Source organism: Salvelinus fontinalis, chromosome 4 (assembly GCF_029448725.1).
Source record: "Salvelinus fontinalis isolate EN_2023a chromosome 4, ASM2944872v1, whole genome shotgun sequence".
NCBI classification, from domain to species: domain Eukaryota; kingdom Metazoa; phylum Chordata; class Actinopteri; order Salmoniformes; family Salmonidae; genus Salvelinus; species Salvelinus fontinalis.
In genome coordinates, this window is record NC_074668.1 from 34,831,555 (window position 1) to 34,859,095 (window position 27,541).

General features: G+C 45.9%; 1 protein-coding gene across 6 annotated transcripts in view; it reads left to right on the forward strand.

Annotated features, from left to right (window-relative positions):
- LOC129853617 (smoothelin-like) overlaps window positions 1-27,541 on the forward strand; it is an 89,236-nt gene that overhangs the window by 18,726 nt on the left and 42,969 nt on the right. For 5 of the 6 annotated variants that reach the window (XM_055919831.1, XM_055919829.1, XM_055919830.1 and 2 more), the window contains 6 exons: window positions 5,726-5,889; window positions 7,607-7,685; window positions 7,934-8,012; window positions 8,468-8,547; window positions 18,616-18,718; window positions 24,331-25,139. In XM_055919831.1, the coding sequence (XP_055775806.1) occupies window positions 5,726-5,889; window positions 7,607-7,685; window positions 7,934-8,012; window positions 8,468-8,547; window positions 18,616-18,718; window positions 24,331-25,139 (1,314 nt within the window). Of the gene's footprint in view, window positions 1-5,725; window positions 5,890-7,606; window positions 7,686-7,933; window positions 8,013-8,467; window positions 8,548-15,046; window positions 15,158-18,615; window positions 18,719-24,330; window positions 25,140-27,541 lie in introns of those variants that run through there. The other variant, XM_055919833.1, reaches the window with a different exon arrangement.

Here is a 27,541-nt window from a genome sequence, read left to right on the forward strand (position 1 = left end):
GTGAGACACTGTGTCTTTGTCGGTTTGTTTGCCTGGCCGTCAGCCTACAGGGAGAGGGACCAGAGCAGGGCTATATGTCTTTTGGTTAAGACACAGACTGCACTGAACATAAGTGTAGAACACTACAGAACATTCAGTCCTGACTATGTCTTACACGTTGTGGTGGTATGTAGACGCTCTGGTTTGTTTTCCCTACTGTAGTGTTTCACCACAGGCAGGCAGAGACTGGCATGGGCTGGGTGCTGGGCATCCTCAGGAGCCTTTCCCCAGCTGGTGGGCATTATGAGCGGGCTCTGGTGCACCATAATCACCCTCTATTTGACTGTTATTGATTGAGCTACAGCTGAATGCCTTTATGGACAATTTGGGAGTTTTAATTCCATGGAGATTTATTTATTTGGTGTGCTGTTAATCTACAGGAAGTTGACTCATAGAGGGCTGCGTGCCTTAACGAGGTTTCTTATGAAAAAGTAGGATTGTCTGTTTTTTTTTATCCTCGTGTTTACCACAGTATATTTACAGAGAAATTTGACAGGGTTCCTGTGGGCCATTCAAACAGGGTTTCCAGCTTTGCTCATAACTTTTTTGATGGAGGAAATGAAAAGTGTTGAAATGTCATTTGTTTGCTACTTCAATAACTTGACTTCGAGGCTGTATGGTAGAATCCACTGGCTATCACATGATTGGCTTCCTGCCCATCTTCCTCACCCTCTTCTCTCCTGTCTGCGGGAACCCCCCCCCCCCCCCCCCCCCCCCCCCTCCGTCCTGTTTCCTAACGCATCACTCTTCGTGCCCCAACCCTACCCCTAACCACCTGAATCAGGAGACTCCATCAAGGCCAGAGTTTAGTTTCCTGAGAGACTGGTTGTGTCATAACATGTCTCTCTCTGTTGTGACTCAGCATGCTCACGTTCTAATGATGTTTACTGTAGCTTTCTACTGTGTGTGACCCATTGCTAATCTCTTGTACTTGACTCATGCACATTTCCTCCAGATGTCGTGAACTGTGACATAGCATTTTGGCTTCCTTCCTTCCCACCAGTGTCACGGTGCTCAGGACAGAACAATCCGGTAGAGCGGAGTGCTCTTGGTCCAGCAGAGAGCTCAGTACTGGCTACAGAACATTCAGTCCTCTGAGCATAGGGCCTTGGCTCAGGAAACCCTGCCTTCTCCATCAATATTGTTTGGTTTGACCAAAGTGACGGTTGGTAATCCGGGAGCAACAGTGGTTCAGTTTGATAAATGCACGTTGGAGCACGTTCTGAACTGTGGACCTGTTCAATACTTTCCTTCTTTGAATCTCCCTTCTCTCCTGCCATATTCCAGTACAGTGGGTTCCCTGTATATGGGTTGACCTCTAGGGGTCAAAAGTCAAAGAACTCTGTGTGTGTTTCCGTGTCTGGTTTAGCAAAAATTATTTTGTGTTTTTCTTGGCAGACGCCCAAGTGAAAGGTGTGTTTTATTTGCTTTATCATTACTCAACCTTCCTGTACCGGCCCAGTCACTGGCCTGCTGCCAACAGACAGTAATATCCTCGCCCCCACATGTCTGGACCAATCAGCGTTGACGTTAGGTTAAGCTTTTTCAATTTACTGGCCAGTTGGAGGCTGTTTGGAACCCACCTGATGCTGTTAGTTGGTAAAGTGCTGTGGGCATGGGGGAAAGGTCAAAGTCCTGATGATCACAAGTTGTGGGTTATGTTTCATCTTGTACCATCACCCTGTGATCTTAATCCCTGTCTGTCTGTTTGTGTTGGGCAGGATTGGGGTAATTCATCTGGGCAGCTGGTAATGCCAGCCAGACCACTGTCAATCTGCAGTCCATCGCATTCTCTGTTCATCGGATTAATAAAGTTTTTTCATGGCATTCTTCATATTGGACTTGTTTTTTTAAACTGATCATCAACAGAAATTTATGTAATTTGGAAGTATTTGATGACCTCCCTCCCACACAGGCAGCGTGTGGTGGAGGACTTGGTGTGCTTGATTCATGCTCTAGCTAGACTACCTCTCACCTTTTGTCTCTCATTTTTCTCTCAGGCTCCAGGCGCTTTCTCTGTTATCTGAAACATGTATAAATACATCTCTAATCACTAGAAATAGATCACAAAATCCTGGTTAACAACTTGGCAGCATATTGGGACATGTAATCAAATTAAGGCATTCATGCAGCAATAAGCTCAATTGTGCAGAAAGGGAGAGCTGTCTGTGGTGTAAGTGTGTGAGAGAGAAACAGAGTGGAAGTGAGAGTGTGTTTTTCATTTACTCCTCTTCCTTCTGCACCCTCGACCCTCTCCTACTCTGGCCATGCTTCCAGCCCATGTGTCATCTGTGTAGGTCTGCCTGCCTGCCTGTCTGTCGGTCTGCCTGTCGGTCTGCCTGTCTGTCCCAGTGCCTGTCTGTAGCTGATTTCTCTCTCCTCCTGAGTCAGCAGGAATGTGAGGAATGACTGAACCTTTCCCACCCTACTCTTGTCTGCCCATTTTTAGGCATGACCGACTCTCTCTTTCTGCTTCATTCCTCTCTCTCCCTCTGTCATCCTATCCCACCATTAACTACTAATGTATTTAGCCTCCCACCTCTCCTTCCCTCCCCGTCATTTATATCCTTTCTCTTCTCTTAACCTCTCTGTCTCTACTCCTCTTACACATTTTCTCCTCGGCCAGCTCAACACCCCAAATTTCTCCAAATTACATGCGAGCCTATATTGGCTCTATATTCTACCAAACCGCAGAGAGGCCTCGAATCCAGCGACCCCCCCCCCCCCGTCCCCCGTCCCGTCCCCCCCCCCGTCCCGTCCCATCCCGTCCCGTCCCTCCCCATGAAGAGTACTGTACCTCCTCTGGTTCCTCCTTTACGATTACAGGGCTGTTCATGGGTGGTCTGTTTGATCTCCGGTTGTAAGTTATTACACCATTATGACGTGGCTGGGCCATGTGGGCTGGTCCAGGAAAGTGTTAAGTCTCCCAGTGCAGTCTGTCTGCCAGAGGAAATGGAGCTGTTCATCCCTCGTGCATTTGTTGACAGGTTTCTACAGTCAGTGCTGGAGTAGAGCTCTGCTACCTGTCATACCTGACAGAGAACTGCTCCCTCTCCTCCCTTTTCTCTCCCTAATCCCTCCCTCACTTTGTGCTGCTATCACTCACATTAATGCAGGCAGGTTGATTGGGATGAATCGTGTTCTGGAGACAAAGCGGAGCAATTTCCACTACATGGGCCAGCTGCAAAGTCAAAATTGACAATATATCCTAAGAATTCATGAATACAAAAATGTGCTTTTTGGTCTTAATTTAAGGTTAGGGTTAGGTATAAGGTTAACAGTGTGGTTAAGGTTAGGTTTAAAATCAGATTTTATGACTTTGTGGCTGTGCCTGCTAGTGACTACCCTGCAGAGCTGCCTCCAGTACATGAGTCATCCCAATAAATCTAGAAATCTAGAATTGGCTTCCTATTCCGCAACAAAGCATCCTTCACTCATGCTGCCAAACATACCCTTGTAAAACTGACCATCCTACCAATCCTCGACTTTGGCGATGTCATTTACAAAATAGCCTCCAATACCCTACTCAATAAATTGGGTGCAGTCTATCACAGTGCCATCCGTTTTGTCACCAAAGCCCCATATACTACCCACCACTGCGACGCCAAACCCACTGGCTCCAGGTCATCTACAAGACCCTGCTAGGTAAAGTCCCCCCTTATCTCAGCTCGCTGGTCAACATAGCAGCACCCACCTGTAGCACGCGCTCCAGCAGGTATATCTCTCTGGTCACCCCCAAAACCAATTCTTCCTTTGGCCGACTCTCCTTCCAGTTCAATGACTGGAACGAACTACAAAAATCTCTGAAACTGGAAACACTTATCTCCCTTTACTAGCTTTAAGCACCAGCTGTCAGAGCAGCTCACAGATTACTGCACCTGTACATAACCCATCTATAATTTAGCCCAAACAACTACCTCTTTCCCTACTGTATTTATTTATTTATTTATTTTTGCTGCTTTGCACCCCAGTATTTCTATCTCTACTTTGCACATTCTTCCACTGCAAATCAACCATTCCAGTGTTTTACTTGCTACTTCGCCACCATGGCCTTTTTTTTGCCTTCACCTCCCTTATCTCACCTCACTTGCTCACATTGTATATAGACTTATTTTTCTACTGTATTATTGACTGTATGTTTGTTTTACTCCATGTGTAACTCTGTGTTGTTGTATGTGTCGAACTGCTTTGCTTTATCTTGGCCAGGTTGCAATTGTAAATGAGAGTTCTCAACTTGCCTACCTGGTTAAATAAAGGTGAAATAAAATAAATGCCAACCTGCTTAATTAAAGCAGTTGGCTTTCATGGCTTCTGTGTGTGCCTGCACACATACAGACACATGCACACATGTACACTTCCTGTCTCTGTAGAATTAATACCTCTAACAGATGGAGCAACTTGAGGATGGGCACACAAACATTTTTCTCGAGGCAAGTCGAAGTTGATAGCCGAAGTCTCCACCCCTTCGTCGGTGATTGTTCAAAAGTAGGGATTCTTTAATGACGTGTTTTGTCATTTAACAAGAGACTAATTGTTTTCATGCACATTCTTCACTTGGGAAATACTGCACTAAACATCTTATTTAGATGTAAAATTGCGCGACAAAGATCTCCATGGCAAAAATGTAAATAATGTATGACAGATTTCTTGAGTTATCTTAGATTAACTCGGACTATGGGGGGAGGCTGGCCCAGCCTCCCTCCTACAGCCCAGTAGGTTTACAGTCAGATTGGCCCAGCCTCCCTCCTACAGCCCAGTAAGTTTACAGTCAGCCTGGCCCAGCCTCCCTCCTACAGCCCAGTAGGTTTACAGTCAGATTGGCCCAGCCTCCCTCCTACAGCCCAGTAAGTTTACAGTCAGCCTGGCCCAGCCTCCCTCCTACAGCCCAGTAAGTTTACAGTCAGCCTGGCCCAGCCTCCCTCCTACAGCCCATTAGCTCAGCAGCAGCTGGGAAGCTGTGGTCCTCACTCTGTGCTTTATTGAAGTTAAATCACTTGTCGCCAAATTATAAAAGCTCATGTAAGCCCCGCTGACCCCATGACTCCCCACCACACTCTGGAAGCTAAAAAAGGACCCACCTGCAGCAACAGCACAATGCTGCCTGGCTCTCACAGACATATACTACTGACACTTCCTTCTGCTCATGCTCCATGAACCTCCTTTTGACTCATTAAAGTAGAATTCCATGTAACTTTGTGGTCTACGACTGATCAGAGATCAGGGATAAAATGTTGCTGGGGATTCTGCCGTGTGTGCTCGGCGGGGCAGGGGCGCCAAAACTCTGGCCTCATGTAAACGCACATGTCTTAGCGAGCTTGAGAGTGGGTTAATTACAGAGGGCCAGAGGGCTACCATGCAAAGCAGGCTGGGGAGAAGAGAAGAGGGTAGGGCCTGTTTCCCATGGAGAGACTGGGATGAACTTGAAGAGGCTGTTCCAGAGGGGCTTCGACTGCCCTGCCTGCCACAGTGGTTTGACTTTACAGGGCAGAGGACACGGCGTGATATAAGCAGAATTCAATATAATTCCAATGCAAGAACTGCCCCCAAAATTGTGCCCCCGCACTGATTTCAACTGCCCCCTTAGTAACTTTATCCTGGTGCTGAGTCTGTCTCTTAGATGTGTGTGTCCCTATGTGCTTGCTCTCCATTGCTGACACTCCTACTCTTCCCCTCTGTGTGTGTGTAGCTGGATGGGACGATGGACCTGGATGAGCGGCGGCTGATCCGTTCAGCCATCAGAGAGCTGAGGAGGAGAGAGATAGAGGACATGGAGGCAACCCTGGCCAGCAAACGCTTCCGGCACAAACGCCTCAACCAGAATGACGACAAAGAGAACCAGCTCACAAATAGGTGAGCCGCCTGAATCTGAATACACACACACACACACACACACACACACGCTCTTGCACACAGACCCATTATCCATGACAGATTGTAGCAGTCCAGATGAGCTGCCTGGAAACTGAGACAACAAGCACACAAATCCAGATGCAGCACTCCCTCTCCTTCTCCAGGGAGGCCTTCTGGGAAGTTGGGCCACAACACTGCAGATCTGGAAAAACCATGACAGGGAGTCCATAAAAACAGGGGAGGTAGAAGAACTCATATGCAATTTTTCGTTATGCAAATACACACCTGTGTAGGCAACGTTTAATAAGTTGTGTGTACTGTATATATTCTCATACATTTACTCATACCTTTTAATTTCATATTCCTGACAGTATCACTGTCATGTAGCCTACAGACGAATCCACACACATTCTATTAGGCGGCTACCAGCCATATCCCTGGTGGTAAAGACGGCAATACAGTCGTTTACGTGTGTTTGATTTCTTTTGTATTTCATTAGTCTTTATTGACCCGTTACAGCAGGCTTGAACGTTTTACCGGTTCAGCGATGCGCGGCCGCCAGAACCCGTCACGCCGCGCAGCCATAGCAGATGGAAAAACTGACGAGTCTGCAGTCGTTGCCTCCTGTCATCTGTTTTTTACACCCATTTGTTTTTCATTAGAACCCAATCAGAAACAGGACTAACAAGACAACAACATCCCTTCGTGTGTCAATCATCATCACCATTGTACTTTTTACTGGTTTTCATTTGGCTGTAATGGTAGTGAGTGAGTTCAGGCTAGAGTGTCTAGGCTGAACCCTGTGGGCCATGCTGGTTTGCTGCTCCTCTCTGCTAATTCATGACTGGCTCTACTACAGCAGCTTACGGGAAGGGCCAGACGGGAAGGGCCCCAGCAGACAACTGCTCCTAGTTGACTCGTGTTCTGGGCTGCAGATCCACAACATGAGGAGGACGCTGGCCCTCCTACATCTCTGCTCCTACTGGATCATATTAGGGACGATGACTGTTAAATGGGATCCGTTTGCTGGGTAGTTGGATTACTTGGGTTACATAAATAACAGAGGTTCCCCTTTTTAAAGCTGGAAGAATATGTCTATTCGCCACATGCATGCACGTGTCCATACAGGCTTGCGAGCGAGCGCATACACACACACACACACACACACACACACACACACACACACACACACACACACACACACACACACACACACACACACACACACACACACAGCCTCCTGAAAGCAATATTATCCTTTTCTACTCACTGCGGGAATGTCAAATATTCTATTCCAAGTTCCACACATCCTCCAATCCCAATGAGGAGAGGGGGAATGAGTCCAAGAGGAAGAAAAAAGAGGCAGAGAAATGGAGAGCTATATGAGGATAGAGAGGAAGAAGATGTTTTTGCCTGGCAATGTGCTTCTCTCTCCTTTACATGTCTATCATGCTGTCACTTTTTCTAGGCTGGATTTGTGAATCTTTTTCTCAGAAAAAAAAGTTTTCTTCCCGGCCAAGAAAAACTGTCTGGCGTCTTGATTTACTCCAGGAGTGGAGCCAGTGAGGCCAACAACACTGCAGGATGCCTCTGAATGTGGATTACACTGCCCTTCTGGCCACCTTAACACATGAACAGGGTCAAGCATCACCAACTACCATGAAAGCAGCACTCTGATGTGTCAGTGTGTGTTTCTGTTTGTGTGTCTGTATCTCAGGTCAGATTTGGGTGACTCCCTAAACATCCTCTCTGTGAAACTACAAGCCATCCAGGACATCGAGGAACTGTCTGGACTGGTGAGAACAGTGATGTACACCACACACATTACTTGTGAATTTACAGTTAGACATCATCAATATCAATCTTTCACAAACCTCTATGCACATACTGCCCTAGATTAGTAAATCAATTACAAGTCAGCCAGTCTCACTCATCTGTTTCTTTATCTCTCTCTGTGGCCCTCTGAGTTTGTCTCCCCATCCACATGAATGATTCTGAGCATCACTCTCCCTGTGCTGATGGCTGTCCTGCCTGTGTATTCCAGCTGCGTGGGGCCACTGAGTATGAGGAGAGGAAACTGATCAGAGCTGCCATCCGCCGCCTCCGAGACGAGGAGCAGCAGGGTGAGTACAGAGGAGGAGGAGAAGGAACAGAGAGGGAGGTAGAGGAGGAGAAGGAACAGAGATGGAGGAGGAGAGGGAACAGAGATGGGGAGGAAGAGGAGAACACTTACAGTACACACATCTCTCCAGGGGGGCAGGCATACAGCACTCCCCTGCTACCTGATAAGTTGAAGGACATGTTAGGATACTACTCTCTAATAATCCTATCCCCTGTTGCCCAGAGGTTCTCCCTTTCTCTTTCCCTCTCTCTATTTCCACCCTCTTGTTCTCTGTCCTTCTCACCCTCTCTGGCTTGTTCATTCAGTAGTAAGCCCCTGTCTTGACAAATAAACAACTTTAGCTTCTCTTCTCCGTACGTGTGTCTCCTCAGCTCCCATTTGAGATTTGATAGGTTTGTATTGTCTCCCCCCCTCATCAGTCAGTGTGTAACCAGTTGGATGTGGTGTGTGTTTCAGGTACAGGGCAGAAAGGGAGAACCACCGACCGATGTCTAGAATCTGAGGGCCTGGATCTCCAAAACAGCCTGGGAGCAGGGGTGAGTTAAGAGAGAGAAAGAAGGGGTGAGTACAGACAGGCAGACAGACAGAGAGAGAGAGAAAGGGTGAGTACAGACAGACAAACAGAGAGAGAAGGGGTGAGTACAGAGTGGAAGAGGAGGTGGCAAACAGGTTTGATGATGACAGCTGTATGAAATATAGATAAACGGGAAGGTGATGAACTGATTAGGGCTGTGATCTGACTGGCTGTCAATGCCTCAAACTTTTTTATATGAAGAGAGATCATGTTCCAACTTACACGTCAACTTTAGTTAGCAGCACAGACTCAGTTGTGGGTGTTGAGTATATGTTTGCAGAGAACAGTGACCATTTAGGTTTTGTGCTGCCACAATGAAGAATGCAGACAACAACAACACCCAGGCATGTGACTCCGTCAGACACTGTCTGTCTCATGACTGTGTCTTCTCTTCACCATGTTCCAAACACATAAACTGACAGACACGCAGACGAGCTTGCGCCAAAGTGGCTGCCACGACGCAAGGAATGTATTTTCATTCTTCATACCTCATTCATTTCTGGCTAAGTACACCCAGAGACTGAGAGGAGAGGAGATTTGCTCAGGCTCTGGTGTTTGGTATAGGCAGTAAATCCTTGGTGATAAGAACACCCTGCGAGCCAGGCCTGTCATTCTACACACTACTAGTTACCCAGGCTGTCACTCTCCAAACTCTCACATCACACTGAAGGGAAATGATTATGTTTTGATTATGTGTGGCAACCAGAACTTGGGCGTGTTGTGCGTGCCTATCTGTCCATCTGTCTGTCGGAGATTGGAAGGGAAGAGTGATGGTAGTCTCTCTCCTATTCTATATTCCTCCTTCTCTCCTCTTTGGTTTTCTCTTTCCTCCTTTCAGACTTGAGGCTTTGCATGTCTAAGCCCTTTACACATTTGGTTAGGAGAGGCCCCCTTGTGGTCAGTGAAGTGAACTACTGTATTCATAACCCTAATAGCTACAGTTATATTCAATATGACAGTTTCCTGTGAAAGCATTGCAGATTGACTGATGAGTTTATGTGCTGAAAATGCTGAAAGACGAAATAGTAACAACGTAATAATTGCCTGGGGCTAGATGCTATCTTATCACTGTTGCTTGATCAGTTTGTCTGTACTCCCTGCTCTGTTTTCTTACAGGATCTCTGTTGGGTGAAGTTCATTCCTATTGTATGCCGTCATACCTGTAAGAATTGGGTTGGTGATGCGGGTTAGGCTGTATGCTCAGCCGGGAAGCTGTACCAACATGAAAAAAATACGACAGTTTACTATAGAATACGACAGTACTTATTATAGAATCCTATAGTAAACTGTAGTATACTCTAGAATACTATACTACAAATTGTAGTATCCCTCGATCATGTGTAGTACTTAATATAGAATTTGAATGCTACAGTATTATCTGCAAAAAAGCACTGTTGTAAATACTATATTAATGTAAAAAAAAAACACTACAGTCCATAAAAACACAACACTTTTAGTAGTGCTGAGCGATTAGTGCTTATTTTAGGTCGGTTCGATTTCAGTTTGATTATTAAAATTACTTGAATAAAAATTTCAGTTTTGTATCAGACCTCAGGATAAGACCCAGATACAGACAGTTCGAAAGTAACACAAGTTTATTACTAGAACAGGGGGCAGGCAAATGACAGGTCAGGGGCAGACAGAGGTTCAATTGAAGGTACAGAACGGCAGGCAGGCTCAGGTTCAGGGCAGGCAGAGGTCAGTAATTCAGAGCAGAGTCTGAAAGGTACAGAACGGCAGGCAGGCTCAGGTTCAGGGTAGGCAGAATGGTCAAAACCAGGAAAACTAGAAAACAGGGACTAGAGAGAAAAACAGGAGTACGGTTAAAACGCTGGTAGGCTTGACGAGACAAGACGAACTGGCAACAGACAAACAGAAAACACAGGAATAAATGCACAGGGGATAATGGGGAATATGGGTAACACCTCGAGGCGGGTGGAGACAAGCACAAGACAGGTGAAACTGATCAGGGTGTGACAGTTTTGTATATTACATTTATTTTATTTGATGACTTTATTATTTAATTCCAAGTCATCATCTCATCTCTGCCTATGCTGTCTGACAAAATCACTATTTTGTAGTTCTTCAAAGTAAATAAGGCATACCTCTATGACTGCTGAATACCAACTATCAATCAAAGATCATGTATTTTCATTTTAGAGATACCTCACGAAGCAACTGTTTTTCTATCCCTCTCGATTGCTCTTTCTCACTTCTCTCAGTGTCTGCTCCACACAGACTGGACAAGTAGGCAGGCGCACAATGGATTATGGCTATTGTAGGTAATTAATAACCATTTCTGAACTCCCTACTACATTGCACAGTTTGGGCTTGATCTGATTGATCTCTAGAGGAACTGCGAGTCGAACCCCCCCCCCCCCCCCCAAAAACAAACAAAATGGAATTCACCGACGTTGGTCAATTCCTTGTTGAAAAAAGAACAGACATTTTGGTTAATCGCTCAGCACTAAACTATAGTAAATACTTAAGTATTGAATTTGCATATACCCTGCCTATTTCTCTCCCCCATACTCCAATTTGTGTCACCCATAAATTAGAAACCTACATGCCAAGTATAGACCATATATTGTGTTCCCTGCAGGTTATAGAAAAGAGCAGAAGCTCTGAACTCTCTGTTCAGACCCCAGTCCTACCTTCCTACAGGTTATAGAAAATGTGCTATTTTAGTATTTCTGTGGTAGGTTTCCTGATAGGCCTCCACTTCTATGTCAAAGATAATAAAACACAAATACTACAGTAAATACTACAGGGATGTCTGCAATAACAATAGAGTAAAGACTACAGTATACTACATTTTGCTAAAACAATACATTACTATAGTATTTAGGGGCTCCCGAGTGCCACAGCGGTCTAAGTCACTGCATCTCAGTGCTAAAGGTGTCACTACATACACCCTGGTTCGAATCCAGGCTGTATCACAACCGACCGTGATTGGGAGTCCCATAAGGCGGCGCACAATTGGCCCAGTGTCGTCCGGGTTTGGCCGTTGTAGGCCGTCATTGTAAATAAGAATTTGTTCTTAACTTTTATTTTTGTATATGCTAGTTTTCCTTTACTACAGTATTTAAACTATAGGTAATTGTAAATACTACAGTGTACTACAGTAAATACTACAGTAAAAATACTACAATATACTATAGTAAAGTCTGCAAAAACACTACAGTGAATACTGTAGTATTTATACCATATATTATTTTTTCCATAGTATACTATAGTATGGGAAAAAAGTATGGAAATGTATGAACTCAGTACTGTAAGTTGCTCTGGATAAGAGTGTCTGCTAAATGACTGAAATCTTAATGTAAAATGTAAAGTACTTGTGGCTATACAGTAACTACGATGTAGCAATGCTTAACGCTCTAGTAGTCTTGTGTTGCTTCCTAACAAAATGCTTTAAGATGAGTTAGTCACCTTTTGCTCCTTCGTAAACTGTATTTCCTTTAGGTTTGGTTTTGTTTGTCATATATTTTGGCAACATATACTGGATTTAGTATTGTGTGAAACTATGCAATTGTAAGATGTTGGAGGTAACAATTCAGACCACACATTTAGCAGATAAGAATGATTGGTTAGAACAATCTAGAAAGGTTGTATGGTATACTCTGTATGTGGCTGTTCTTGTTCTTGGCTGTCTAGTTGTCAATGTTGGAGTGGGTCCCATATGCATTGGATATCTGAGCCAGTGTCTGTATGTTTGGAGTCTGGCGTTCTAGTCAGGAAGAAGCAATAGCTTCAGGTCATGGGGTACAATGCCTGCATCCTCTCAGGTGGAGGGGCTGACATGGCCCTCGTGCTGTCAGAGAGGGGCTACAGGTGTGGGTGGATGGGGTGAGGTGATGGGGGCAGACAGACATATCCAGCCCACTAGCTGTGCTCCAGCAGTCTGTCTTGAGTCAGTCTGCTATGTCTGTAATGGAGCTGTAGCCAACAACAACAGCAGCAACTGGCAGCAGGGCTCCTTCCATACATCACAGGAGTGGATCTCTTTGAGCTGCGCTCAATTGTCCCCAGGCAGATGGAGGCCCCAGATAATGGTCTATAGTTCACATAGATATACAGTACCAGTCAAAAGTTTGGTCAAACCTACTCATTCCAGGGTTTTTCTTTATTTCTACTATTTACTACATTGTAGAATAATAGTAAAGACATCAAAACTATGAAATAACACATATGGAATCATGTAGTAACCAAAAAAGTGTTAAATAAATCCAAATCTATTTTATATTTGAGATTCTTCAAAGTAGCCACCCTTTGCCTTGATGACAGCTTTGCACACTCTTGGCATTTTCTCAACCAGCTTCATGGGGTAGTCACCTGGAATGCATTTCAATTAACAGGTGTACCTTGTTAAAAGTTAATTTGTGGAATTTATTTCCTTAATGCGTTTCAGCCAATCAGTTGTGTTGTGACAAGGTAGGGGTGGTATACAGAAGATAGCCTTATTTGGTAAAAGACCAAGTCCATATTATGGCAAGATCAACTCAAATAAGCAAAGAGAAATGACAGTCCATCATTACTTTAAGACATGAAGGCCAGTAAAACCTGAAAATGTCAAGAACTTTGAAAGTTTCTTCAAGTGCAGTCGCAAAAACCATCAAGCGCTATGATGAAACTGGCTCTGTGGACCGCCACAGGAAAGGAGACTCAGAGTTACTTCTGCCGCAGAGGATAAGTTCATTCGTCTTTGTGAGACGCAGAGTAAGTGAACGGATGATCTCTGCATGTGTGGTTCCCACCGTGAAGCATGGAGGAGGAGGTGTGATGGTGTGGGGGTGCTTTGCTGTTGACACCATCAGTGATTTATTTAGAATTCAAGGCATACTTAAACAGCATAGCTACCACAGCATTTTGCAGAAATACACCATCCCATCTGGTTTGCGCTTAGTGGGAGTGTCATTTGTTTTTCAACAGGACAATGACCCAACACACCTCCAGGGTGTTTAAGGGCTATTTTACCAAGAAGGAGAGTGATGGAGTGCTGCATCAGATGACCTGGCCTCCACAATCCCCTGACCTCAACCAAATTGAGATGGTTTGGGATGAGTCAGACCGCAGAGTGAAGTAAAAGCATGGGAATTCCTTCAAGACTGTTGGAAAAGCATTCCAGGTGAAGCTGGTTGAGAGAATGCCAAGAGTGTGTAAAGCTGTTATCAAGGCAAAGGGTGGCTACTTTGAAGAATCTAAAATACAAAATATATTTTGATTTGTTTAACACTTTTTTGGTTACTACATGATTTCATATGTGTTATTTCATAGTTGTGATGTCTTCACTATTATTCTACAATGTAGAAAATAGTAAAAATAAAGAAAAACCCTTGAATGAGTAGGTGTGTCCAAACTTTTGACTGGTACTGTATGTGTGTGTGTGTGTGTGTACATATATACAGTGTGTGTATACATATATACTGTGTGTGTGTATATGTATGCAGTACACACACACACAGAGCGAGAGAGAAAAGGTCTACGGCAGCAAACTATAGACACACGGAGTGTAGTGATCAGCTGCTGACAAAGCAGTGTAGCTCCTTCAAATCTCACATTCAAATTAGAAATATGTATATACATGTTCAAGAATGGAGGGAGTTTTTATTTTATTTCGACTGTTTATGTATGCTTAGTTTTTTGCCAGACACCAGTAGGCCTGCTAGTGGTTACTGATGACTATGTTTATAATGAATGTGCTTGAATTGAGAGAGGATAGCTGAGGTAACCGTTTCCATATGGTAAGGAAAGAGAAGTTTGCACACCTAGCAGCTCAAAAATGTAATTGCATGTATGGGTGAAGGAATGTTGGCAAGAAATAACTACTTTTGTGGGACAAAAAAATATATATAATTTTTTTGGGGGGGGGGTACAGCTGTGCAGCTGTTTTATGCTAAATGTATCTTTTGTCTGAAGTAACATGCCAATTAAGGCAGACTCAGTCATCACAAAAACAATGTAGTATGCCTTGGTCAAAAGAGTGTGTCAAAAGTTAACTTGTCAACCAAGCAACCTGCTAACCTGTAAAGCCTGTCGGATGTTTCCAGTCGAAACTGCATATTTTGGGATGTTTTTGTTCATTTTGGTGTTCGGCAGACTGCGACCTCCTCCGCAAAAAACGTAAACATTTAATACAGATTTCTTGATTTATCTTAGCTTAATTCTGACTATTTTGAAGAAGTGTTACTGGCTATGTTGTTGCTACAGTGGCTCAAGGGGGACCAACAACAGTAATAGTGCCATTTTTCAATTGAAGGTCTTTAGGGAGTATGCATTGAGTTCTGCTAGGTGCAAACCGAACCTATGTATGCGGACGTCTTAAGGGTTGCAATATCGAGAGGAAGGAGAGGGGGAGGGAGAAGGAGGCTTAGAAGGAGCCCTGTGGAGACAGAAGGGGAGGGTGAGGGAAGTGAAGGGAGTGGCCTGTTGGTGGGTGTGTGTGGTATGTAGGATTGTGTGTGGTGACTGAGGGAGTGGAGAGGTAGAGTAGAGGATGTCATGACTACTAGAGTGCGAGCAGAGCGAGAGAGAGAAGACAGACAGACAGGTAGCAGGGCCAGGGAAAGAAGGTAATTGACACATTCTAGTTCTTCCACTCTCACAGACCTAGTTCTCTCTGAATACTTGTCCTTTTTTCAGACTTTTTTCCTCCTTGTCAAATTCCATCTACTTCTCTTTACACAATTTGTGCCTGTTTCTTTTTGTTTCTCATTGCGCTGAGACCCGAGGAGCTGCCTCTAAGGTTTAACTGAGGTTTAATTTTGGGATAATTGGGCAGTCATTTAGACCGTTTCTATCAGTTGATTTCATAAATCCAGAGTTAATAGTATACAGGTGTGTATTTTTTGGTACATTGTTGCAATTTTACAAAATGGTAATGTATCAGATCTGTCTCCATGGCCAGGTGTGTGTTGAATGGAGCAGGTGAGGTAGACCAGACTGGGGGCAGAGACGCTGTTTGTTTACTAATCTGATATGATCATAAACCTGTAACAAACTGATACTAGCAGTTTATGATGACAAGTATAATGGTAAGTAAGATCTGCTGTAGTGAGAGGATGGATGATGGAGAAAGGGGAAAAGAAACCGACACGCAAAGGGAGATAGATGGCAAAAATTGAGAGTTGGATGGAGGGAGGGAGGGAGAAACGGCTTTAACTGGACTTTGAATGATGTGTTAGTAAGTGAAATACGGGAATGAGGCTTATGGGTGAATTCTCTGAGTGTGTGTGATGCAGAAAGGATTGCTACTTCATTCCTGCTAATGTACTTCACTTACTGGAGGTCGGCCGAGTGTGTGGTTCCTCAGGTTTTGCCATGAAGTCATGGAAAAGGATCCTGTCAGACTTCCCTCAGAGAGCCATGCAGAGGAAAGCCTGACCTCATTGCATTCTGATCTCATTTGCACAATAATGGATTCTGCTTCCTTGGAAAATGTGTCCATTCTAACCCAGGTAGCTGAAGTAATCCCTGGTTTAGTTGAGCTGCCTTTGCTCTGCTCTACTCTGGGTGGTGCAGTAATCCGTAGTAGTCTGCCTCTGCTCCGTGCCTGTTTGTTCCGCCTCATTGTTGTTTCTGTGGCTCTGAGGGTTCAGATGAGTCCAGATGGCCCACGCCTTGGCTGTGGTCAGGCCAAAGGACAGTTGTCATGTTTGTGCATTTACGGGCCAGAGCTTTCACAATTAAAATCCTGACCGACCGAAACAGACTCGTGAACCCGTATGATGAGGCCACGAGCACCACAGGAGAGGAGCTCAGCTCTGATTCTGAGGCCTAAGAGCTGATGAGGCCAGGGTGCTGCAGTGGGACTGCCTCGGTTCCACTCTGTCAGGTCTGCACTGTCAGTCTGGGCCAGAGGCCAGTGATGACAGCGTGGGATTGGCAACAGGTCCTGGGATGGGATTATCTTGGGTGTATTCATTAGTCGCAGACCATTGCAAAATGGTTGGTCTGTTTCATGTTTTACAATGGAGACCATTTACCTCTTGCTAACAGAAGCAATCGGAACAAAACGGAACGAAACGCCGAGGGTCCTATCTGGATTTGTCCAATAGAAACGCAAATCGTTTTCCGTTTGGAGTTAACAGTTTCCGTTACAAAACATTTTGCAACAGCCCAAACATTTTGCAAAAATCTTTGACTAATGAATACACCCCTGCTCTCTCTTTCTCTCTCAAACACCACTATCAATGTTTTCCTTCTTTCTGCCTCTGTGAGAAGTATGTTCCCTGTGGTATAAGGGAGCTGTGAAATGATCACTGTCTGGGTGTTTGTCTCCTGTTTGTGGCAGCTGAGGGGAGGAAAGTGAAGAAGCGGGGTAGATGGGGGGGTTATTTCCAGCTCAAACGTCATTATTTCCCCTCAGCTTCTTTGAATGAAGAACCTTCCCCAGGGAGAGTATTTTAAAGCAACTTCTCTCATTCTTCTACATTTTTCTCCCTGAGACTTTCTCTGGATTAGCTATTCAGTTTTTTTGGTTTTTGTTGCTATAGTCACATTCTGGTCCAGGCTCATCAGACACAGGCTAACAAGTGATTAAGCTCTCTATCCCTCTCTCCCTTCCTCTATCGCCCAGGTGTGTTTGTGTTGTACCAGGCTTTGTGTTTGTTCACTCCCTCACCTGACACTCTCTCACTTCTCTCTGATCACAGCCTGATTTGATTGACTCTACTCACAAGGCTGTGATTTTTAACCTCCTCAATCTCCTGACACCTTTATCAGCCCCAGGATAACGTACATTAAGCAAATGTGCCGTGTTTGTTTAAAGATGGTGGATTTGAATCAAGTATGCTCCAGGCCTGTGTGTGTGTTTGTGTGTTTCGTTACACTAGGTATACATGTATTAGTAGTGGCACTCTGCTGTAATTCTGGCATTATGTCGTTTCAGGGCAGAGTATTTCTCATGATACCCGTTTATAGACCAGTGAACCAGACACAGATCTGGTTTGACTATTCTTGGATGCAATATGCGAAATACCTTGTGGTTATGAAGAAAAACTGGGAAGTTATTTATATATTTCTAAATAAGCGTGTGTAGAAAGCCCATAAAACCACCCAATCCTTTTCCACACAGATGCACTTCAGTGGAGAGGTTTGGGGTGCACTGGAGGGAGAGTGTGGTCGTGTGTAGGAGGGAGAGTGTGGTTGTGTGTGTGTCCGTGCGTGTGTTGGCCTTGGTGTTTGTACAGCTGCTCCTCCTGTAGAGTCTCTCAAGGTCAGGCAGCAGGGGCCTACAGCAGTGGCAGCCTCTACATTGCTCCCTTTCTCTCTCCTTCTGTCTCCACCTCCCATTTCCTTTCCATATGCCGAAACGTTGTGCGCTCGATTCTACCGTCTCCCTCCTACTGTGTCTTTCCTCTCTCATGGCAGATTTTGAGGCCCTGTGTGTTTCTCATGTCTGGGCTGGCTGTGCAGTGTGTACTGCTCTGTCTGTACTAAGGACCAGATGTTACTAACACGGCAGCCCAAGGTGGAGGAGTGAGGGGTCAGAGGTCAGGCAGATGCTAACCCAACCCAGCACAGTTTAATCATTACCCCCAACAGAAGGCCAAGTCCATACAGCTGGCTCACTAACTCCCTTGGTGTATTATGGGATGGTTGGTTGGTTGATTTACCTGCCTGGCTCTCAAGTGTGTTGTGCTGCGCTGTGTCTCTCCCGGGGTGAACAGGGACAGGGTAGAGGCAGCCAACAGCTGTCTTATCATCTCATCCGTAGGCAGGGCCTCATCATGGCCTCTCTCTTTTGAGGAGCGTTTGACCCTGACACACAACACTGTTCTGATTGGCCTATACAGACAGAGAACTTTGTGCACCTGATGGTACAACATATCTTCTGATCAGACCATTGAGAGGGATGGGATGGGTTCAGCTCACTGTTGTATCTGGGCTGACTGACTGTGTTCTGTCTATGTCATACTGCCTGTGAAAAGAACTAAATGCCCTCGTTTCGACTCCGTTGTCTCTGCATTGATGCGATGATGTATTGAAAAGCACCGAGTGTCTTTGATTTACTGTGTTGTTTCTGCAGGACACAGAGAGGGAGAGCTTTGGTGAGCGAGAGAGAATCAAGTCACAGATCCGGGAGCTGCGCAGCCACCAGACGCAGCAGGGCAGAGAGCTACATAGGACAGGTGAGCAACGTCAAAGACCATCTGAATGAGTGGTTGACTGTTCCTTTCCTCTCAGCCTGTCCATAGGTCCAACACACACACACACACACACACACACACACACACACACACACACACACACACACACACACACACACACACACACACACACACTTGCACTCAGACACATACAGTTTATATGCTTCCTACCATTTAAATCTGTTATATATATGACATGCTTTTATGATCATGTTTGCATTAGTTTAAGGGTCGAGTTTGGATAGGAAATTCTACTTAAACACAACATTGATTGAAATAATTTCCAGTATTTCCACACTTATGCACTTAGATGCAATTTCCTCTGGCCTCCAAGTGAAAATAGCCAGCCAATAGAGCCATTCTGCTGTAGGGGAGGGGAGTGAAGCTGAGGCGGTCGGTCGGTCACATTGGTTTAGCTCCTCCTTTTTATTTTGAGGTTAGAGGCACCCACGGTCATGGGACTAACACTGGTTTTGGGTGTGTAGTCATTTCATTAACCACAGTTAGCAAACACAGTGAATGCTAGGTGTACTGTAGGTGTGCTATTTTCATCCATGACCTTTTGACTTGTACACCCACTCCCTACACAAAGTGATCGAAATGTAAATGTTTAAATGAGAAAGGACCGATAAAAGGGCTAGAGTGAAAGAGCAGGATATAGGAGAGAGGAATAGTTGAGTGAAGCATGCAGTAGAATAGATCATTTGTTTACGCCCATACTGATTTGAATACCTGAATGTAAAGTGAGTATTTGTTGAACAAATATACCCGCCTCTAATACTTAAATCATTGTGTGCGTCCCAAATAGCACCCTATTCCCTATATAGTGCACTACTTTTGACCAGAGCCATACGAGCCTATGAGAATAGAGTGCCATTTGGGACGCACACCGTGTGGTCTGGCCTGCCCTTGGACCTCAGCATTCCACTCATCAGCCAGTGTCTGGTAGTAGTGGGGTTATGAGACGGAAAAGGAATATCATCTGTTCAAGGGGGAACCCACAGCCAGTAGTGATACCTCTGTTATTTAAACCACATACCAGAACTAGAACAGAATCCTTTCTTGACATGGACCAGAAACACCCAGCTCTCCTTGCTCTGCCCTCGCCCTACAATTTGTACCGGGTTGAAGTCAGGGCCAGCAGCTGTCAGGAGCAGACCTCCACAGAGCAGAAGGATTGAGGGTAGGAGCTGTTTGAAATGGATGCTGATACACAAAGACACAGGAAGTTAGAGGCTGGGAACAAACAGGATAGGGTGGGGTGGGTTCGGCCAGTGGCAAGGGGGGTGAGATGTCCTTTTTAACAGAGAGAAGTGGCTAGAAAGAGAGAACTAAACTTTGAAGATTAGGGGGTTACAATGGCACACACATACCTCTCTCTCTCTTTTCACACACACACACACACACACTTAAATATACAGCAGCATGTCCTGCACACATATGTATACATGCTCACAGTCCACAGTGTTGGTGACAAGGCTGTGATTTAGGAAATTACCCGTTTGAGAGACATGGCACGTTCCACTGAGCCCCTCTGAGTGACAGGGTGCCAGACTCCTCAAATTTGAACTTGACACTGAAAAGCCTGCTTTTGTTGTTGTTGCTATTTAAAGAAGGGTTAGAGGAGGGGGGCTCTCTGCATTATGCACTAGTGTGGTTATTTAAAACCATTCTCCAAGAGCAGTAGGGGTTTTCCGAGAAACCCTCACAACAGGGCACAATGGACTGGACACAATGATTTACAAACATCCTCCCTTTAACTATAGTTCTCTTTTCATTGGTGTTGACTGGGGCCTTCATTAGATCACGTGGTCTATTTTATAGGGCCTCATGTGAGAAAGGCAGCCATGTTGTGATTTTTGAAGTGAATGCATATAATTAAGCACATTTCTTATTCAGACCCCAGTCTATAACTATTTAATCAATCAATCAAGTGAACCTCATCCTGCTCCTGGCTCTGGGAGGCCTTTCGAGGGTCTTGAAAAGGCTGCGGAGGCTGTGGACGTCTTAGGCCAGAATGGGGCTTTCCCTCACTAATTTGGTTTGTAAATGACAGACCTGCACGCTTTGTGAACTCTGGATCGAACACATAGCTAGGGTATGCAGAGATGTGTTATCATACAATGATGTGTCTCTTGTAAGGACACTGTGATTTTCCACTCTGTCAGTGTCTTTTATGCAGCTAGTCTGTGGTCCCTGTACAGCCATCCAGAGTTAAAGGCACTGACCAGTGAGCATCACAGGGTAAGAGGTAGGTTGAGAGAGCAAGAGACGGAGCGAGGTAATCTGGATCTTGGAGGGGGAGGATGTGGGCACTGCAGTGTTGTTTGGAGTGTGGTTTCCTGATGAATGGAGGAGGAATGGAGGATGTTGGATAGGGACCGGGGGAGGGGAAGTACTTATCCTAGTCTCTATTTCACCCCCCCACTTCCCCCTATACTTCCTACTGCTCGGTTACCACCTACTGTTGTGACGCTTTCTCTCTCACATACGAACACGCACACGTAGACATCTGGTCCAGGAATTAAGTCAGACCTGGAGGAAATGCCTCCATCCTATTATGTCTCCATGTGTCTCCTCTCGTATACCCAATGACGCTCACATGTCTCTCCCACGCTCTTGGGGATTTGGCATATGCAGAAACCTTTCATATCCATCAGCAATCCACAAGTTCTCCCGCAACCAACCTCTCACGTGACCCCACATTCCATATTTTTTTATGTTCGGTCAGAGAAACAAAAAAAAAATGCAAGAACAGAATTGTACAGAGCAGAGCTGTATTTCCATAGTGTTCCTCTGCACTATAATCAAATTACATTTTATTGGTCACATACATATGGTTAGCAGATGTTAATGCGACTGTAGCGAAATGCTTGTGCTTCTAGTTCCGACAGTGCAGTACAGGAGAGGGCTGAGAATGCACCCTTGTGGGGCCCCAGTGTTGAGGATCAGAGGGGTGGAGATTTTGTTTCCTACCTTCACCATCTGGGGGCGGCCGTCAAAGTCCAGGACCCAGTTGCACAGTTCGGTGTCGAGACCCAGGGTCTTGAGCTTAATGACGAGTTTGGAGGATTCTATGGTGTTGAATGTGAAGTTGTAGTCAATGAACAGCATTCTTACATAAGTATTCCTCTTGTCCAGATGGGAAAGGGCAGTGTGATTTGCAATTGCGTTGTCTGTGGACCTATTGGGGCGGTAAGCAAATTGGAGTGGGTCTAGGGTGTCAGGTAGGGTGGAGGTTATATGATCCTTGACTAGTCTCTCAAAGCACTTCATGATGACAGAAGTGATTGCTACTGAGTGCACAATACGATAGTCATTTAGTTCAGTTACCTTAGCTTTCTTGGGAACAGGAACAATGGTGGCCATCTTGAAGAATGTGGGGACAACAGACTGGGATAGGGATCGATTGAAAATGTCCGTAAGGGGCCTCCCGGGTGGCGCAGTGGTCTAGGGCACTGCATCGCAGTGCTAACTGCGCCACCAGAGTCTCTGGGTTCGCACCCAGGCTCTGTCGCAGCCGGCCGCGACCGGGAGGTCCGTGGGGCGACGCACAATTGGGCTAGCGTCGTCCGGGTTAGGGAGTGTTTGGCCGATATCCTTGTCTCATTGCGCTCCAGCGACTCCTGTGGCGGGCCGGGCGCAGTGCGCGCTAACCAAGGGGGCCAGGTGCACGGTGTTTCCTCCGACACATTGGTGCGGCTGGCTTCCGGGTTGGAGGCGCGCTGTGTTAAAGAAGCAGTGCGGCTTGGTTTGGTTGTGCTTCGGAGGACGCATGGCTTTCGACCTTCGTCTCTCCCAAGCCCGTACGGGAGTTGTAGCGATGAGACAAGATAGTAATTACTAGCGATTGGATACCACAAATTGGGGAGAAAAGGGGGTAAAATGTATTTAAAATAAAAATTAAAAAAAATGTCCGTAAACACACCAGCCAGCTGGTCTGCGCATGCTCCGAGGACGCGGCTAGAGATGCCGTCTGGGCTGGCAGCCTTGCGAGGGTTAACACGTTTAAATGTTTTACTCACGTTGGCCATGGAGAAGGCGTGCCCACAGGCTTTGGTAGCAGGATGTGTCAGTGGCACTGTATTGTCCTCAAAGTGAGCAAAGAAGTTGTTTAATTTGTCTTGGAGCATGACGTCGATGTCTGCGACGGAGCTGATTTTATTTTTGAAATCCGTGATTGTCTGTAGACCCTGCCACATACGTCTCGTGTTTTAGCCGTTGAATTGCAACTCTACTTTGTCTCTATACTGAAGCTTTGGTTGTTTGATTGCCTTGCGGAGGGAAAAACTACACTGTTTGTATTCGGTCATGTTTCCAGTTGCCTCGCCATGATTAAAAGCGGTAGTTTGCGCTTTCAGCTTTGCGTGAATGCTGCCATCAATCCACGGTTTCTGGTTAGGGAAGGTTTTAATAGTCACAGTGGGTATAACATCTCCGATGCACTTGCTAATAAACTCACTTACCGAGTCAGCCTATACGTCAATGTTATTGTCCGAGGCTACCCAGAACATATCCCAGTCCATGTGATCAAAGCAATCTTGAAGCGTGGAATCCGATTGGTCAGACCAGCGTTGGATAGACCTGAGCACCGGCATTTCCTGTTTTAGTTTCTACCTATAGGATGGGAGCAACGAAATGGACTCATGGTCAGATTTGCCGAAGGGAGGGCGGGGGAGGGCTTTATATGCATCGCATTCAATATGCTGATAGAATTTAGGAAGCCTTGTTCTCAGATTAGCTTTGTAAAATCCTCAGCTACAATAAATGCAGCCCCAAGATATATCGTTTCCAGTTTACATAGAGTCCAGTTCTTTCAGGGCCGTCGAGGTATCTGCTTGGGGGGGTATGCACGGATGTGACTATAATCGAAGAGAATTCTCCCAATGTGGACGGCATTTGATTGTATGGAATTCTAAGGTCAGGTGTTGTTATGATTACACCATGAGTTGTTAATAATAAGGCATACACCCCGCCCTTCTTACCAGAGAGATGTTTGTTTCTGTCGGCGCAATGCATGAAGAAACCTGGTGGCTGTACCAACTCTGACAACATGTCCCGAGTGAGCCATGTTTCCGTGAAACAGAGAATGTTACAATCTCTGATGTCTCTCTGGAAGGTAACTCGTGCCATATTTTCATCCACCTTGTTTTCTAGAGATTGGACATTGGCGAATAATATACTCGAAAGCGGTGGATGGTGTGCTCGCCTTCTAAGTCTGACCAGTAGGCCGCTCCGTCTGCTTCTCCTGCGGCGACCGCGTTGTTTTGGGTCGGCCTCTGAGATTAGATTCCATGTCCAGAGTGGAGGTCCGAACAAAGGATCCGCTTCGGGAAAGTCGTATTCCTGGTCGTAATGTTGGTAAATTGACGTCGCTCTTATATCCAATAGTTCTTCCTGGCTGTATGTAATAACACTTGAAATTTTCTGGGCTAACAATGTAAGAAATAATACATTAAAAAACTATTTACTGCATAGTTTCCTAAGGACCTGAAGCGAGGTGACCATCTGTCGGCGCCATCTTGCACTCCAACTAAATCATGGGTATGTTCCACTGTGTCCACTCACTGTATTGTTGTGGTTGTGTTCCGTAGGCTCCAACTCAGGCATGGTTCTGGTTCTGGACCCCCTGGTGAGGAAAGAGGTCTCCGGCCCTCTGCTGAACCATCCAAAGATCTGGGACCCTGTGACATCATCAGAGCTGGATGTGGTCCTGTCCCACCGCCAGTGCTCTGATTTGACATCCTCGGACTACACCCTGGCCTCCAGGCCCCGTCTCGACTCAGGAGCCTCAGAGAAGAGCCTGGGTCTGGGCTCAGCCTTCGGAACCAGGGTAGACTCAGGAGCGTCAGAAAAGAACCTGGGTCTGGGCTCAGCCTTCAGGACCAGGGTGGACTCAGGAGCATCAGAAAAGACCCTGGGTCTGGGCTCAGCCTTCAGGACCAGGGTGTACTCAGGATCGTCAGACAGAAGCCAGTGTTCAGTCCACAGAGGCAGACTGGACTCTGGGGCCTCTGAGTCCTGCTTCAGACCGAGACTAGACTCTGCCACGTCAGACTCCAGCACGGAACCGCCAGCCCCTCTAGGCTCTGAGACCTCTGACAGCACAGGGCTGCTGTCACGGAAACGACGGGACTCTGGGACTTCTGACCTGAGTGTGGGTGTGTCTTCTGTTGAGCAGGGCCGTGTGGAAGAGCCAGAGGTGACCATGAGTAGCTCCTCCTCCAGCACAGATTCAGAGGCTGAGAGCACCAACCACCATTCAGCCCAACCCCGCCAAGACCGCTCCACTACCAACTGTGATCAGCCTGGTGGGGCCGTCCTATCCAGGAAAGCCTCAGACTCCCACAGTACCCTGCTCAATGGCAGTTCCAAGGGAAGAGGAGACATCCAGGAACAGAAGGTACACTCTTGTTTAATCTTCCAGGGTGATGCTTGCTGGTATGATCTGCTGTGTCTCTAGGTAGAACAGGAGAATATGTACAGTATATCACAAAAGGGAGTATACCCCTCACATTTTTGTAAATATTTGAGTATATCTTTTCATGTGACAACACTGAAGAAATGGCACTTTGCTACAATGTAAAGTAGTGAGTGTACAGCTTGTATAACAGTGTAAATTTGCTGTCCCCTCAAAATAACTCAACACACAGCCATTAATGTCTAAACCACTGGCAACAAAAGTGAATACACTCCTACGTGAAAATGTCCAAATTGTGCCCAAAGTGTCAATATTTTGTGTGGCCACCATCATTTTCCAGCACTGCCTTAACCCTCTTGGGCATGCAGTTCACCAGAGCTTCACAGGTTGCCACTGGAGTCCTCTTCCACTCCTCCATGACGACATCACGGAGCTGGTGGACGTTAGAGACCTTGCACTCCTCCACCTTCCGTTTGAGGATGCCCCACAGATGCTCAATAGGGTTTAGGTCTGGAGACATGCTTGGCCAGTCCATCACCTTTACCCTCCGCTTCATTAGCAAGGCAGTGGTCGTCTCGGAGGTGTGTTTTGGGGTCATTATCATGTTGGAATACTGCCCTGCAGCCCAGTCTCTATGAAGGGAGGGGATCATGCTCTGCTTCAGTATGTCACAGTACATGTTGGCATTCATGGTTCCCTCAATGAACTGTAGCTCCCCAGTGCCGGCAGCACTCATGCAGCCCCAGACCATGACACTCCCACCACCATGCTTGACTGTAGGCAAGACACACTTGTCTTTGTACTCCTCACCTGGTTGCCGCCACACACGGTTGACATCATCTAAACCAAATAAGTTTATCTTGGTCTCATCAGACCACAGGATATGGTTCCAGTAATCCATGTCCTTAGTCTGCTTGTCTTCAGCAAACTGTTTGCGGGCTTTCTTGTGCATCATCTTTAGAAGAGGCTTCCTTCTGGGACGACAGCCATGCAGACCAATTTGATGCAGTATACGCCGTATGGTCTGAGCACTGACAGGCTGACCCCCCACCCCTTCAACCTCTGCAGCAATGCGGGCAGCACTCATACGTCTATTTCCCAAAGACAACCTCTGGATATGACGCTGAGCACGTGCACTCAACTTCTTTGGTCGACCATGGCGAGTCCTGTTCTGAGTGGAACCTGTCCAGTTAAACCGCTGTATGGTCTTGGCCACCGTGCTGCAGCTCAGTTTCAGAGTCTTGGCAATCTTCTTATAGCCCAGGCCATCTTTATGTAGAGCAACAATTCTTTTTTTCAGATCCTCAGAGAGTTCTTTGCCATGAGGTGCCATGTTGAACTTCCAGTGACCAGTCAGTATGAGGGAGTGTGAGAGCGATGACACCAAATTTAACACACCTGCTCTCCATTCATACCTGAGACCTTGTAACACTAACAAGTCACAGGACACCGGGGAGGGAAAATGGCTAATTGGGCCCAATTTGGACATTTTCAATTAGGGGTGTACTCACTTTTGTTGCCAGCGGTTTAGACATTAATGGCTGTGTGTTGAGTTATTTTGAGGGGACAGCAAATTTACACTGTTATACAAGCTCTACACTCACTACTTTACATTGTAGCAAAGTGTCATTTCTTCAGTGTTGTCACATGAAAAGATATACTCAAATATTTACAAAAATGTGAGGGGTGTACTCACTTTTGTGATATACTGTAGGTATATGTACACCACTAGAGGGGGATGTTGAGCAATGATGATGAGGCTACAATGTTCGCTCACTCTCCTAGTGTTCCTCTCCTACACCTCTCTGATTCAGAGGGCTTGGGTTAAATGTGGATGACACATTTCAGTTGAATGCATTCAATTGTGCTCCTGACTAGGTATCCCGTTTCCCTTTCCTTCCACCCCTCCCTCTATTTTGAAACACCAGTTCTCAGTACCTTCATCATGTCGGCAACTATAAACATCTCATCTTTCTCTGTATGTCTTTAATAGCTTTGATAAGCTATGGTTAATTTGCTACACAAATAAACTCAGCACCTCAGAGCCGGGCCCAAGTCCTTTGTTGTGCTCAACTGGTTCTGGTTCCCCTCACATCTCTGTCTCCCTCACCTTCTGTCAGAGGGAGAGCTGCTGGGGCTGGCTAGAAACAGCCAAACACACAGGCAGGGGAATGCTGTAGCATTCTGAGTCTCTCTATTGTTTGCTCAAAGCCCTCATCAGGGACTTGGGTCACCATGACACCAGGTCGTCGCCCTTATCGGGAGTGTTTACCTAACACAGGCTACAGGCTCTTTTATAGGGGCCTGCAATATAATATGCTTGTGTTCTGTATGTTTACATTACGCTGTGGAAGTTCAGGCACATCGTGGCCCCATGGTCCCTT